The sequence below is a fragment of the Grus americana genome, chromosome 6, assembly GCF_028858705.1.
Source record: "Grus americana isolate bGruAme1 chromosome 6, bGruAme1.mat, whole genome shotgun sequence".
Classification (NCBI taxonomy): domain Eukaryota; kingdom Metazoa; phylum Chordata; class Aves; order Gruiformes; family Gruidae; genus Grus; species Grus americana.
In genome coordinates this window covers 40,284,870-40,299,332 of record NC_072857.1, presented here as the reverse complement: position 1 = coordinate 40,299,332, position 14,463 = coordinate 40,284,870, and the positions used below count along the sequence as shown (strand labels likewise).

General features: G+C 51.3%; 1 protein-coding gene across 6 annotated transcripts in view; it reads right to left on the bottom strand.

Annotated features, from left to right (window-relative positions):
• Positions 1 to 4,895: 4,895 nt before the first annotated feature.
• The window catches only part of COL6A3 (collagen type VI alpha 3 chain), a 63,715-nt gene continuing 54,147 nt past the window's right edge, over positions 4,896 to 14,463 (bottom strand). For 5 of the 6 annotated variants that reach the window (XM_054829510.1, XM_054829511.1, XM_054829512.1 and 2 more), the window contains 5 exons: positions 12,978 to 13,052; positions 10,652 to 10,831; positions 10,485 to 10,538; positions 5,935 to 6,105; positions 4,896 to 5,735 (listed from right to left, as the gene is read on the bottom strand). In XM_054829510.1, coding sequence (XP_054685485.1) covers positions 5,695 to 5,735; positions 5,935 to 6,105; positions 10,485 to 10,538; positions 10,652 to 10,831; positions 12,978 to 13,052 — 521 coding nt within the window. In that variant the 3' untranslated portion in view covers positions 4,896 to 5,694. The remainder of the gene's footprint in view (positions 5,736 to 5,934; positions 6,106 to 10,484; positions 10,539 to 10,651; positions 10,832 to 12,977; positions 13,053 to 14,463) is intronic. The other variant, XM_054829516.1, reaches the window with a different exon arrangement.

The following is a 14,463-nucleotide window of genomic DNA, read 5'->3' as shown; positions in this document are numbered from 1 at the left end:
CTATAGCAGCGAAGGTCAAAACAAAACATATAGTTCACCGAAGCAAAGTTTCCTGGCTGGTGGTGTTCATTTTTCTTTATGAGCTGACTTTGGAAGACAGCGGAGCGGCAGCTAATGGAAACTCCAACGTCGTTCTCGCTCTCTCTCTCCCCTGCCCCCCCATCTGCTCCTCCGTCTCCGCAGCCATCAAGATAAAGGTTAGACATCTGGTTCGGATCTGCTCTGTTTAACCGAAGAAAAGACCCGCTCCTGCTGTCTCGTAAATCATCCCACAGCTGGAGCTCTTCGCTGGGGCTGTTTACCCCGGCCACGTCCAATTTAGCCGCCGGGTTTTCTTTTTTTTTTTTTCCCCTGCTTTCGGAAAGGCTGCGCAGGAACCTAGAGCTGCCTGCTGCCATGTTGTGAGCGGTCCCCGGCTTCTGGGCGGGTGGCGAGGGCCAAGACGTTACAGTGGGTTTGAAATTAAAGCCATCGGGGACGCCGGTCTCGGTGGCAGCATGAGGTCCCTGCGCGATGCTGCTCCTCGGGATGGAGCATCCCGCCCCAAAGAGCTGATGGGAGCACAAGGGCTGTAGCGCATGGGCAGAAAGCAAATTATCAACTACAAAGTCTAGCATGTGTCCCCCACCCCGAAAATCCCCTTATTATCTCCTTGTTACTCAGAGGTTTAATGGTTTTAGGGTTGGGAGATGTATTAGTTCTGTCTCACAAGCAGGAGGCTGAAGCAAGGAGGGTGATGGCCACGGAGAAAGGTAGGGTGATGGCCATGCAGAAGGGTAAGGTGATGGCCACACAGAAGGGTAGGGTGGTGGCCACACAGAAGGGTAAGGTGATGGCCACGCAGAAAGGTAGGGTGATGGCCACACAGAAGGGTAAGGTGTGGCCACACAGAAGGGTAGGGTGGTGGCCACACAGAACGGTAAGGTGATGGCCACACAGAAAGGTAGGGTGATGGCCACACAGAAGGGTAGGGTGATGGCCACACAGAAAACCCGCGGCCGAGGAAAAGCCCACGCTTATGTCTTAATCCTCTGAACATCCATTCGCCAGGCTCAGCTGCCTCAAGTTTATCTGCACCTATGCTGAAGCACTTGGATACGGTCCTGATTTCCAGGAATGCCCCGTGTGGAAGACACCTTTTTTCCTTAAACTCTTGCCCTTGCAACGTCAGCACTCGGGGCGCAGGGCGTTGCTTGGCCCGGCATTGCTGGGAAACCCGCTTTAACTGAGAGGAGCTGGGCAGGTACGGGTGTACATCTATATACTTTGAGACTGGCTTCTTCTACCGATGTAATAAATTTAATACTGGCTAATAAAATGTGTCAGAGCTACTTCGCCTCTCCTTGTAAAGGTTTCCCAAGAAGGCTATGATTAAGCTGCAGCGTTAAGAGAAGCTAACCAAGCATCAGATGCCGGTGCTATCCTAAATGTAAAGGTCTGGCTGCAATGCTCAACTCTGCTACATGTCCTACTCCTCATTTTTAGGATACCATTGGTATCATAAAAGGTTTTGTCTCTGCTCTGGCGTTGAACCCTCTGGTTTTCACCAGCGGACTTGTACCTCACTTGAATCCAAGGGCAGCACGTTCATCCAAAGCCCACCGGGTTTCACCTACAGCCGGTGAGATTGGAGACTGGCTACTGCAAAAACCAGGTAAACATTTGTCCCAGGGGCTGTCCGCTCTCACCTTTCAGGGCTGTCGTAGCTCAGGCTGACCCTGCCTTGGAGACCCACATGAAGTCCAAGCAACTCTTGGATTTCATGCTTTGTCTTCAAGTCCTAACACTAATGCCCAGAGAGCAGAGCCACCAGCCTGTATTTTTACCAGTGACCCTCCTCACGAAGTATTTCACACCAAGGTTGCCCAGAGGAAGCCACAAAGTCCTCCATCCCCTCCTGCAGCCACATCTCCTTTTAAGAGTGGGTCCTGGTTGTCTAAAGGTCTCAAACGTATGGCCAGGCCTATCCAGAAGAAGGTGTGAGCAGGTCGGAGGAGGAAGGTGCCAGGTTACCCTCGCCACTGACGCTCAACTTGTTTACAAGACATCTTGGCACTTAGAATCACAGAGTCTTAAGGTTGGAAAAGACCTCTAAGGTCATCGAGTCCAACCGTTAGCAGAAGCGATGTAGCTGTTACGGTCTGGCAACGAGAGATGCAGTCTATAGGGAGTGATAGTGTATTTATTAGGCTGATGTGCCTCAAGAAAGTAGGCTTTCAGGCACGTAAGTCCTTTTTGGAACACTGCTCGAGGGTTTGAGAGCATCAGCCCAACCATGGGACACGTCCTCCAGTGGCTCGCTCAGGGCTTGTGCCGTAAGATGGAGAGACTTTCTCAGCAGTGTTGGACCACAGAACAGGTCTTCACCGGGACACTTTGCTTCCAGCGAAGTTCTTTTATTTCACAACGTGCCCTCAGCTTCTGGGGAAATGCTGGGCTGGAGTCCAGCCTTCATTTCTTTGCTGCCTCACTCTCAGGCAGGGGTGGAAGGCTGACACTGTGCCTGTCAGAGCAAAATCGTGGGCATTTTTGGTGCAGGAGGGGTGCCTGCATAAGAAGTCCTGCTTACAGGATTGCATCCTCTGGATTACATCACCCTTTGTTCCCTACATACATCACTTCTGAGTTCATCAACGCAGTGCCTATATTTCTTTTAGGTTGCTCCTAAGAAATGGTTTCACGAGGGGATGGGAACTGTCTAGCCAGAGCTAATTTCTCTGCAAAAGAAGAACCCAAACCCAAAACCACCACATTGGGGAAGCGGCCCCCTCCCCTAACATGGGGGGACTTGGCGACAGGGCGGGGGGATGCTGGCTGCATCCGCAGCACGGCGGTGCTAATCGATGCTGGTGGGAGATGGCGAAGGCCACCCCGAGAGCAGCGGGGTGCGGATGTCGGGGCTAACCGTGGGCAGCTGGGAGCGGAGCACGCTGCTCGGGGCTCTGCCGGGCTGGGCCGAGCTATTTTTACTCCTGGTCTGGTCCCGCAGCCACGCTGGCAGATGCGCTCCCAGCTGCAGATGACTTCCATGTGTAACCCCACGCGGCCGCTGGCTGGGGGCCCAGGGCGTAACGGGCTTCCTTAAAAGGCTCGGGAGACGCGACTGCAACGTCCCACGGCCCCGGGGATGAGGGGCTCCTTCCCGGGCCACCCGCTCCCCCACCGTCGTGTTGTGAAAGCCCTTGCTGAGCCTTTGCATCCTGGAGCGCTGCACAGTCCGTGGAAAGCAGCTTTCCCGGGAAATGTAGGGGAAGGAAAAAAAAAAAAAAAAACCCAAAACCTCTCCCGTGCTGCAGAGGGGTGGGAGACCAGAGGGAAGGATGATTTGTGGGTCGCTTTGACCTAGCTGCAACTTATATACCCTGTGAGAGCGGAAAAAGGAGGTCTTGGGCATGCCCGCGTGCACGGTGACATGCAGGGCAGGCTGCTCCCGGGGGCAGCCATTGCAAGAGTCAATTATAATAACAATAATAAATAAAAAAAGGTTACCCGTTCCCCCTCTTTTTGTTTTAATGAAGCCCTTGTGATGTGCTCGGAGAGGGTGCCAAATAACCAGCCCAGCTTCCCTAGCACGGCTGCCGGGGCTTAAAAGCTGGGACACCTAAAAATGTAAATCCCCGCGGGGACAAAGCTCAGAGCAGCCCTACGCGCTCCCCTTGCCACGACGAATCTGCAGCCCCACTCACCTGGACAGGTCAAGGTGGGCATCTTGGAGACCTGCAATCGTGTGCAGCATGGAACGGGGAACCTGAGGCGTCTGGCTGGCTTAATTCAATCTTGTAAACGGTGTTACGGAAGGCAAATCCTCTTGGGAGGGCTGCTTTCAAAGGCACCGTGTACAATGCACGTGAAGTGTCTCGTGTTATGGTCCTTGGAGACCCACCTGAAGTGCTTCAGGAAGCGGCAGCCCGAAGCGTGGGGCAGGTGAGCATCAGGTCACCTTCTCCGCATGACATTCCCACCCCAACCCATGGAGGAAGCCCTAACTTGTAACCTTGGTCTCCTTTCCAAAAAACTCTAACCAACGCAACCCCGTTCTCCAGAAGTGAGTAAATGCCTTCTCCCCTGTGGACCTTCTCTGGCTTTGGCATTCAGCTGCCTCGTCCATGGCACGTGCCTGCAAGGTTCACTTCTTCCTTCCGAGCATCTCCACCAGGCCACGGGAAGTGTTATCAGCCCCCACCTACAAACCACAGCAGAGGCTCAGGGAAATTTAGGACCTCAGCCCCACGGCCCAGAGCTGCCCCATGCCCTGGAGGGATCGAGTCCATCTGCTTCGTGTTTTGGCAAGGGGGGGGGGATTTTTGGAAGGGCAGGGCAATGTGTATCGTTTCTGTGAGTTTTAGCTTCCTTGGGTGAGGTCAGAGAAGGACGGCAACACCCTGGGGTAAAAATCATCCCGGTGATGGACAGCAAAGGAGACACCCAAAAAATGCCCATGGGGTCAGTAACTCGTGCGGGTTGGAAGGGACCTCCCGAGGCCTCTGGTCCAGCACCCTGCTCAAAGCAGGGCCAGCTGAGGCCAGGTTGCTCAGGGCTATGTCCAGCTGAGTTTAAGTTCCTCCAGGATGGAGATTTCACCACCATCTCCTGAGACATCCCAGTTTCCACCTCTTTCCAAGCTGGAAAAGTGCAGGTTACCAGCAGCATCTCAGTGACGTCCCCCCACACTACGTCCATCCTCCCTTTAAGGGCCACTGGGATTTCCCTCCAACTAAACGGTTTCCAGATCCTGGAAAAAAAATCGCTCCACCGATGCCCACCATGGCTTTTACAAAGACAGAACCACGAGTTTCTCAAAACCTCCATTAGACTTTATTTAAAAGTTCTTTGTATAGACTTCCTGACACAGAATCCACAATAAAAATAAAATCCCCCTCCCACCCGCTGCCCCGCCCCCCCTCCCCAAATTGCTTTGCTTTGTATTTTATAAAACATACAACATCAGAAGAATGCCGGAGGCATCCTACACCACAATTTAAAAATTTGTTAACTGAGGCCTTGGTCCCAGCAGTGCATTTGCATTCGGAAACCTTGCTTCCTTTTCCTTGCTAGTTCTGTTGGCCACGTGTGTTACAAATGCATACAAGAGATCTAGTTTGAAATCTAATCCAGCAAGAGGAGAAATATTAAAAAAAAAAAAAAAGAAAAAAAAGAAAAAAAATAAGACCAAACCTAAAACAAAAAAGGAAGAATGAAAAATTGAACCGCTTCGTTATCAGAATTAGCTACTCTCTTATGCGAAGGCTCCCCCTGTAAAGTTATGCTCAGTTATGAAAACAATAAAAGCAAGCATGTAATAGTTGCAGTGAAATTATGATGATTTTTTTTTTTGTGTGTGTGTGTGTGTCTCATTTTTACGGTGCCTTAGACAGGCGGACTGCCGGAATCGGAAAGAAAGGGTAATTTAGAGACGTGTTGCTAGACGGTAACAATCTGCAATTAGGTAAATATTTGGTAATGTTGAAGCTATACGATATAACCCAGACACATGTAGCACTCAGTCCACAAACAGTTTAGCACCATATTGATAGGTCATGCGGCAAAACGCTTTCTTCAAGGTTTGCTCGGAAGTTAAAAGCATGAAATAGTACAGTGCAAGGTAGTCTATACCCTTGAGCTTCTATAGGGGTACGGTGGCAACGGCGGATGCTCCTGGCTGTCCCAGAGGTATGTGTTGGCAGGTCGCTGGCTCTATGTGCCCATCGTCGTCACCACGCCAGGGTTAATGTTGCCTGAAAAGGTTTGACGGAGAAGGAGATAAAATAAATGAGGTTACTCCACGCACGGGAAGCCGTGCGGGGTATCGAGGGAGGGTAAACGGGGTTAATTGCCAGCACCGTGGCTACGCTGAGCTCACTACAGCCGCGCACAGGGCTGGAAATGCCGGGGGTTTGGCTGACCCCCCTCTCCGGCTGCGCGTACGCTGCTTACCAGGGACGCAAACTTTTTCACATTCTTTCTGCGTGTTAAATCTGTTCTCGTTGCCTCCGCAGCCGCCGTACCAGAACCGGGCGCAGCTCTTGGTGTTGGTGTCATAGTACCATTTCAGCACAAAGTCCCTGCAGGTCCCCTCGTCTTTTTGCAGCCGGCAGATATCCGTGACTGTGGATAAAAAGCAGGAGCAAGAAGAGTCAGCAAGAACACTGCCGGGTGAAACACGACCTCCCTGAACGTATTTGCACCATATAGAAATGCCTGCGAGCAGGGCCGGCGCGCAAGCTCAGAAAGGGCAACCACAGCATAGAGTTTGCCCGTCTCCTGCGACTAAATCCCATCTCTTTGTCTGCAAAGAGATCTTGGTTTGGAGGCCACCAGCCCTGATCCACAAGCCCTCGGCCGCGTTGCTGCCGTGCATCCACAGAGTGATTCTGAGATGAAGGAAGACTGCTGCACAGCAGTGGCTGTCTGCAAATCCCCTGGATTTTGCAGGAAATGAGTTGGCAGGTCTCAGAAATGGGAGACGACTGGCTGGGCTACAGAGGGGGGAAAGTATTTGCACCATCATTTTGCCATTAAAAATACCGGCTTCCCCCAAAAAGAGAAATCTTCTACGCGAAGATGCTCCCAGACCTACCACACGCTGCCCCGTGGCATTCTGCATCCCTTGCTGGGTGAGCAGGGAACGAAATAACAAAGTACCTGGGCATGTTAAAATGAAATTGCCAAATAAATAAAAAAATAAAAAGAGTAAAAAAAAAAATGCGATATTAGCTACTGATTTGCCATCAAGTCACAAACAAGGCATCCCCTGCACACACGGGTGCAGAAGCAGCTCGTGCACCTCTGCTCAGCACCCCATCGCCATCAGCCAGCACGGTTTGTCCTATAAAAACCTCGTTACCGTAGCCCTGAGTCAGGCAGACCCCCCCAAAACTTCTGATACTGTCGCTCCCACTCATCAGCAGTATGGCTTCAAGCTGCTGCTGTCCAGCATTGGCCGTGAGTAAAAATCCAAAGTGATCAGTCAAACAAGTAAATTAATAAAACAGCAAGCACTGAAAAATTAAGGGGGGGGGAGGTGTAAGGGGGAGTTAGATGGGAAAACTGGGGGGTGCCTCTTACTAGAGGGGTATTTGCAACCAGGACCCTTTTTCAATTAAAAAAAAAAAAAAAAGGTCTTCTATCTTCTTTTTTTTTTTTTTCCCCAAAAAGCATAAATAAATCAATGTACAAGGACTACACCAGCAATGACTGCTAGGGAAATTCAGGTCTTGAAGTTATCTTCCGATAATCTTGTCTTAGGATCACGCCTTTTGTAAAGCTGGTGCCAGAAATCAAGCTACTTAAAGGACTCGTTCCTTAAATCGCCGTTAATAGTCCCAAAAATAGGGGAATATATAGTGAAATTAGGAAAGAGTGTATAGATGTAGGGTGAATATATAAAAAGGTGCATTTGCAAGCAAGTTTCTTTGGGGTTTGATGAAAGCAAAGGCGTACTAAACCCTCCTAAAGTTTTAGCCATAAGAGAGCCCCGGCGGCGGGATTATTTTAAAGGAAATTGCAGCTGGTGCTGGCGGCTGTCCAGCGCCCAGGAACGCTGCGGCCAGGCCGGGATGCTCCCGGGATGGACGAGGAAATGCCCAGGCTAATGTCACGGACATGGCAGCCCAGCCACAGCTATGCTTCTGGGTAGACCCTGCCAAACGTCCAAAGCCTTTCCGCCCGCTCGTTTTAATTGCAATTTTTTTTTTTTTTTTTTTCTCCCCTCTTCTTCCGTGAGGGACCGGACGGATAGCTGCCGGAACAAGGGTGCAGTGGAAGGGGTCAGGCTGAAGTGGTCGCGATGGAGATTGGGTGGTTTGTTTGAGCGGCGGGTTTTACTGTTTAGATAAGAGGAGGTGGGAATATGTCCTGAGAGAGGAGACATGCCTGAAGGGACGCTCCTGCCCATCGTCCTGTTCTAAATGCAACTTTTTGAAGCAGGATTTCTTTTTCAATCTCCGTTTTTCCTTGGAATTTGAAATCAATATCGACCTTCCACTTCAGCTTTGCTTTTGGGCTCCTACAGCCAAAAGTTTCCCCATGCCTTTGGCAGGCTCTTTGCCTTTTTATGTTCAGATTTTTTTAATTTTTTTTTTAATTTTCCCCAAAGTCCATCTCCCTTCTTCCCTGCCTTCCAAAACACTGAAATCCAGCAGATGTGAATACAAGAATGACTCTACCCCCAAACCCCACACACCCTTTCGGGAATCCAACCGGTAATCAAAACATTCAGCTGACGGGAGGTATAATACAATTTTTCTCGGCGGCATGGGGTCCAGGCAGCCCAACCTTCCCCCCCCACCAAATTCATCCCCTTCGGGAGTGGAAGCAACCTTGAGGATCAGCAGATGCACATGGAAATTCAACCAACCGCTTTAGAGGCAGATCTGGCTTGAGGAAAGCTGCTGAAAACTCACTTGAATTGTGATCTTCAGACTGCCTGCGCCCAAATATTCACACACCGCGGGGGCTTGTGCTGCTCTCTGGCTTCAGAGCACCATCAAACACCATCTAGCCACCAGCTTCAGCTGAACCACTGCATGGCATTTTAACCGAAACCTCCTCCCCCACCAAAAACCCCTCAAGCCCGAAACACAATAAATGAAACGAAAAGCTCATCCAAAAATTTCAAAGAATTGATGGTAAGAACTAGGAGGCTAAAATGTGTTTTAAGCTGTTGCTGGTTCTGGCAGGTTCAAAAGATGGGGGCAGCCACCCTAAGGTGGGGTTTTAATTCATCCTGTGGGGAAAACCGTGCCTGGGCTCTTCAGTTACGCTTACGTTTAATTTTGTCATGGTGGGGAAAAAAAAAAAAGAAAAGAAATAATTAAAGGTTATCACAGCATTTAAAAGGCTTCAAATGGGAGGTGGGTCTGGTGCACGTTTTTGCACCCAAAAAGCCCTAAGTTTTGGGAGACTGACTCATTTCTTGGTGTTGCACCAGGCTCCGGTACCTGGTAAGGGCTGAACTGAGAGCCTGACCCAACGCCCAGCATTTTAAAAGCTGAGCTGGCACCTGAACTCCCGCCTCTCTTTTTTCCTCGGTGGATTCAAGCTCTGGTTTTGCAGAAAATGAAAAGAGAATGCAGTGGGGACCCTTGCGGGGCGGGCAGAGACGCGAGCATCCCTCCAGGGCCCCTCAGTTGCTTTTCTTGACTATCTGCCCAGGGCTGAACTTGGCGCCAAGTTCATGAAATATCACTTCAGCCTGAACAACAGTTGCTGGAAACATCATCAAGGCATGTGACGATGGTCAGAAGGGGCTGGTCTATGGGATGGGGCTAGCAGAAACACACACCCTCTGGAGAAAAACCATATCAGGGAGGTTTCCCAGCTCGGTGAGGATGAACTCCTGCTCCAGATTGAAGCTACAGGTTTCTGCATGAGCCATACGCTGCTTCCTCTGGCTGAAAAGTCCTCAAGCCTGCAACCAATGGATCCCTGCCCGCGATGCCCTTTTGCAGCTCAGGAGCACCTTGCAAACTCATTTTGTGAGCAGCTGCCACCCCGGGCGTCTCCATGGTCGGTGGTGGCCGCCTCCTCGCTTGCCTGCATGTTTCTGCAGGGGCACCCGCGGCTGGACCCGGGCTGCACCCGCTGCCAGTGACAAAAATTCCCGAGTCTGATTTAAGGAGCCCAAAATACACCCGAGAAAATCGAATGGTGGGAGGGGTCCTTAATTTGCCTTTTCAAAGCTTGTCGTGCCCCTTCGAGGATTAAAGCCCTGCCATTAGGTACCAGAACTTGTTTCACTCTTAGGTTCCTCTCCCATCTCTGCAAAGGGCCCTGAAGCACCGCTGGAAAGGGGAGGCTGCTGTGCTAGCAAGGCTTTGCTGTGGTCAGGTTCCCATGCCGACCCTTTTGTTTAACCAACGCAGGTGCTTGCACGTCCCTACTTCCCTCCCGGCTCTTGAAGAGGTTTGCAAACACAACCCCTTCTTCTCAAAGTCCTTGAGGAGAAGAAGTCATTGCCATTTTCCTGTGGGCTCCCTCCCTCGACTTTGATTTTTATCTTTTGGTGTGAAAGGAGAACATCCGCACGCAAGACTTGAGCCCCGTGGAGTAATTTTCCTTCAAGCGTTTCGGCTACAGGCAGTGAAACATTTGCAGTGCTTTGCATCTCCACGAAGGCGCACCGCTGAGCGGTGGCATCGGTTAAGTCACGCAGCGGTAATACAAACGGCTTTGGGACCGTGCCGTGCTCCAGTTCAACAACCACACGCTTCTCCCAAAATCCGGCGCGTTGATTTCTGCTATACAGCTGCAGTTTGCACGCAGGTGGTGCAAACATGACACGTCCAGGTGTGACAACACGCGCGCAAGGTGACTTGCTCATGCAAAGCAGATGGTAGGGCATGGTCATGTCAAGGAGCGAATGAAAACCAGGTCTATACAACTGGTGATCTTGTGTTGGACAAGCTTGGATGCATGCTGTGAAATGGTCAAGGTGAAATAATGGATTTGCTTTGGTTTGCGATTATTTTTTTGGGGGGTATTACCTGATGATAATCTTTTCTCGAGGGGTGGCTGCTGCATCGCTTTCTCAGCTGCTGCTGGAGGAAAAAGGGCGTGGGTTTGGATTTTAAACGATGTTTTCCCTCCGATCCAAACGTTATTTGACAATATGATAAAATACAAAAGGATTAATCCCCCGCATGGTACTTACATGGTTTTAAGCATTTGCTAACACACTCAGCTTCGGCCTCAAATCTATTGGCATTACCACCGCAGCCACCATACCAACCCTGGCTGCAGATCTTGGTTTTGTAGTCAAAGAACCACACAATCTGATAGTCCTTGCACTGCATGCCCATGTCAAAGTCCAGCAAGCAAGGGTCTGGCCAATCTGCATGTCAAAAGGTGCAAAGGTTATGTGATTCTGAAAGGGTTAAAAGCTGAAAAAGCAAAGAGATTGAAAAGAAAAAAAAAAAAAAGCAAAAAAAAAAAAAAGCCCGGTACAGGACTGGTGGCATTTCCTTGTCATGTGATTTTCCCTTACCGAAAGCAAACCTTCCCCGGTCTCCAGCTCGCCTCTCCCCGCTCTTGATTTCATCGCGCATCCAAGCCCCAGGTCCCTGGACCGAGGAGGTGGGACCCCCTTGCTCCCCGCTGGTGCACACAGGATCGGGCCCTCGCACAACTCCCTCATCTAGTTTCAAAGCTATTTGTCTTGGCAAGTAACTTTTAATCCTTAAGTGTGTTTAGTTTATCTCTAAAGGCAAGCCGCACCTGGTAGACTCTGAGGCTTGATGAGGATTTAAACGTATGTTCCTTTCCTGCCCAGAAATGAGAATTTAGGTCCCAATCCCATCCCTGCTAGCAGCTGCTTTGCCTACATCAGGAGGGCAGAATTTGGGGCTTCCTCCGAGGCCTGTCGGAAGATTTACACATGGGTCTCTCCCGTCGCACGGAAAACTAGAGAAGACTCAGTTAAACAACCCGTCCCAAATCCCCTGCTCTGTTTCATGTCTCTAGCCTGTTGAAAAACTTCAAATTAGCATCCTCGGGGAATGTTTCCCCCAAATTGCCAGCTGCCATAAATCCTCGGGCAGAGACATTTGCTGCAGGTGGGTCACGACAAGAGGAGCTGAGATGGAGAGGCCTGCGTTGAAGCGCAGAGCGAGCACACAGCACATCCATTTTCCTTCGGGCAGGCCTACTCAAGCCTACGCACCTTGCTTCCAAAGGGCTGGCACACAAGGGGTTAAACAAAGCCACGGGGTTGCGTGTCACCTGGTGGGGACAAGCCAGGTGAAGGCTTCAGAGGGGATGTCGGTGCCAGGGAGAGGGACCGAATGAGTGGGAACGCATGGGAAGGGCGGGATGACGGGACATGCAGCAAGGCAGAAATGACATGGTCCCTGCACGGCACAAGCCCTCGGCCTCTACACTGCAGCAAGCTCCGGTGATACCACCAGCCAGGCGCGAGGTCCATGCTCATCCCCGTCAAGGCGAGCAGCCAGGCCCCAACAAGCAGCTTTGCGACTCTTGTTGGCTTGAACGCACTGAGCAGCAGCATCTCCCTGTGCTCTCAAATCGCCTCAGGTAGAAAATGAACCACAGTGCGAGCAAAATGCTTAAAGAAAAACCATGAGTGTGATGATTCAGAGATGAGTTTTGGATGCCAGATCCACAGTTGGTACCTGCGAGAGGGCTGTGCTGCTTTGCGAAGGCTGAGAGCCCTTCCAGACCCTTGCAGGAAGGGTTGCAGCCGGGTACAACTGAGTGTAATAACGCCGGTGTAATGAGCTTGATGTCAACAAAAGCCATGAGATGACGTATTAACAGCTACAGTGACTGTGGGTTGTTAACACAGGTTGATGGGATTAACAACAGAGCAGGAGCTGACAGCTTGCTCATTTAGCTGTTTACTACATACACCGCTGGTGGCAGAGAAACAGGGGGTGGGCAGACGGGGTGAAACCGAAGGGAGGCTACCAATTAGCCAAATTAATGCAAATGTTTGACACTAACTCCCCTGCAAGCCCTGGCTGTTGGTCAAGCCCTTGTTGAGAGTTGGGTGTTAAACCAAGGAGCCAAGACCTATTCTTTGCCCCACACGGGGAGCAAGGGTGTGAACAAGCATCAGGTGATGTTCTGCATCCACACGTGCCAGAGAGGCCATGGGGCACAGCCTGTCCCTGGAGAGCAGCCAGCACTTGGGCCCTGGCTCATCTCCCATCCTAGCCATGGAAACAAGACCTGGTTTGAGTCCCCCATGAAGATCACAGCGACTTCAGGAGGCTCTGGATCCAGCATGGGGCAGAGACGCCAAACACAGGGCTCAGGTCTCCATGGACAAGGCTGTCATCCAGCTCATAATCTGCTGGTTCTGCAGCACAAAGGACTCATGGATCCTTTGGTCCTAGTGAGGCTCGGAGAAAGGCCGGGTGGTTTGGGAGCAGGCAAGGGGAAGACTGGTGCAAATGGCCAGGCTCTCGGTGAGGGTCCTGGCAGAGACCCCCAGCCCAGCACTCGTCGCCCGTACTCACCGCTCTCAGGCCCTTCCAGCGGCTCGGTGTTGAGCATCATGTTGGCCAAGGACACCTTGGGCTGCGCCGGGGTCTCTGCGGGGGGAAAGAAGCGGCAGGGTCAGCCGAGGGAAGGGGATCTGCAGCAGCGCCCTCGGCACAGCCATAAACAAACTCCCTGGCCCCAGCTCCAGCACGGGGGACGCACACAAGTCACAGGAGTCAGGTCTGGATCTGTTTACCCTAGCACATACGTTTCAGAAATGTTTATTGGAGGCAGCTGACAGGATGAGTAATCCACAACCGCCCAGCCGGGACTGGTTCGCCTTGCTCGCCCCAGCTGGCAGCTCTGCAGCACGGTCGGGTTCATCCTCGGGGGTGACTGTGAAGGAACATCTCCAGGGCCCCACACAACTCTGCTTTGGATGGCCCCTGCTCAACCCACAGCATGCAACTGGAGGGCTCTGGAGGAGCAGATGTGGCCTCTCTGTAGCCGGTTAGGCTTTGCTCCTCTGCTCTTGGAGAGGGCAGGGGGAAAAAAGGGCATCCTCCAGGGGAGCGAATAGTCCATGATGGATCTTCTCTTGCTCCCCTGCAGCTCTCGAGGCCTGTCCGTGCATTGCACACCTCTCCTTGACCACACTCCTCCCAACACAGCCTCACATCCCTCTAGGAACTATGTTGTAGAGGACTGTCACCGGGGGGAAGAAATCCCTTGCAATGGGCGTGCTCTGCGTGACTGCACCATATTGCATCATGACCCTTTCCAGGGCAACTTGTGGCTCATTTTCTGCAGGGTGGGAGGGGTTGGATTTGCTTTTCTCTGGGCACAGGTGGCATTCACTGCTGCCTCCCCAGTTCGTTCCCATTTGAGATGTAACTGCGCGGGGAAACACAGCTTCCCTGGGCATCGAGAGCTCCAACTCAGCACATGCAAATGTTACTTCTACGCATTGATGTCTCTTCTCAACATTTTTGTGGGCACATTTATTGCTCGCGAAGGTAAGAGACTTCAGACCTGATCCAAACCTGCCGAAGCCAATGGAGAGGCTCCCCATGGGCACTGAAATTGGCTCTGAAGTGCCAGAAGCCGCCAGATGCAGCACTGGCAAGACCAGCGCAAACTTCTCCACATCACCAAGCCAAGTCACCTCTACGCCAAACTACATAAAAAAAAATAAAAATTGGCTGTGTCTTAACAGAGCAACTTTTGGCCATGCCAAAGGGTTTGGTGAGGTTTACATGTGATGTGTACACACGGAGCTTGGATCCCCGAAGGATTAAACTCTCGATTTAATCTCTTCTTTGTGGGTTTTTCTGGATAAGATAGTATGCGAAGCAGATAGGTGGCTATGGAAATGGTGATGGGCGAAGAAGCTTTTCTCACTTATTTTGCAATCAGGCTGGACTGAATTTATTCTGTGTTAACCCAGTTTGACTCTTCTTATTAATTACAGCAACGTCGGCTGGACCCCACGAAGACCCATTGTGCAAAGCCTCCTGCACA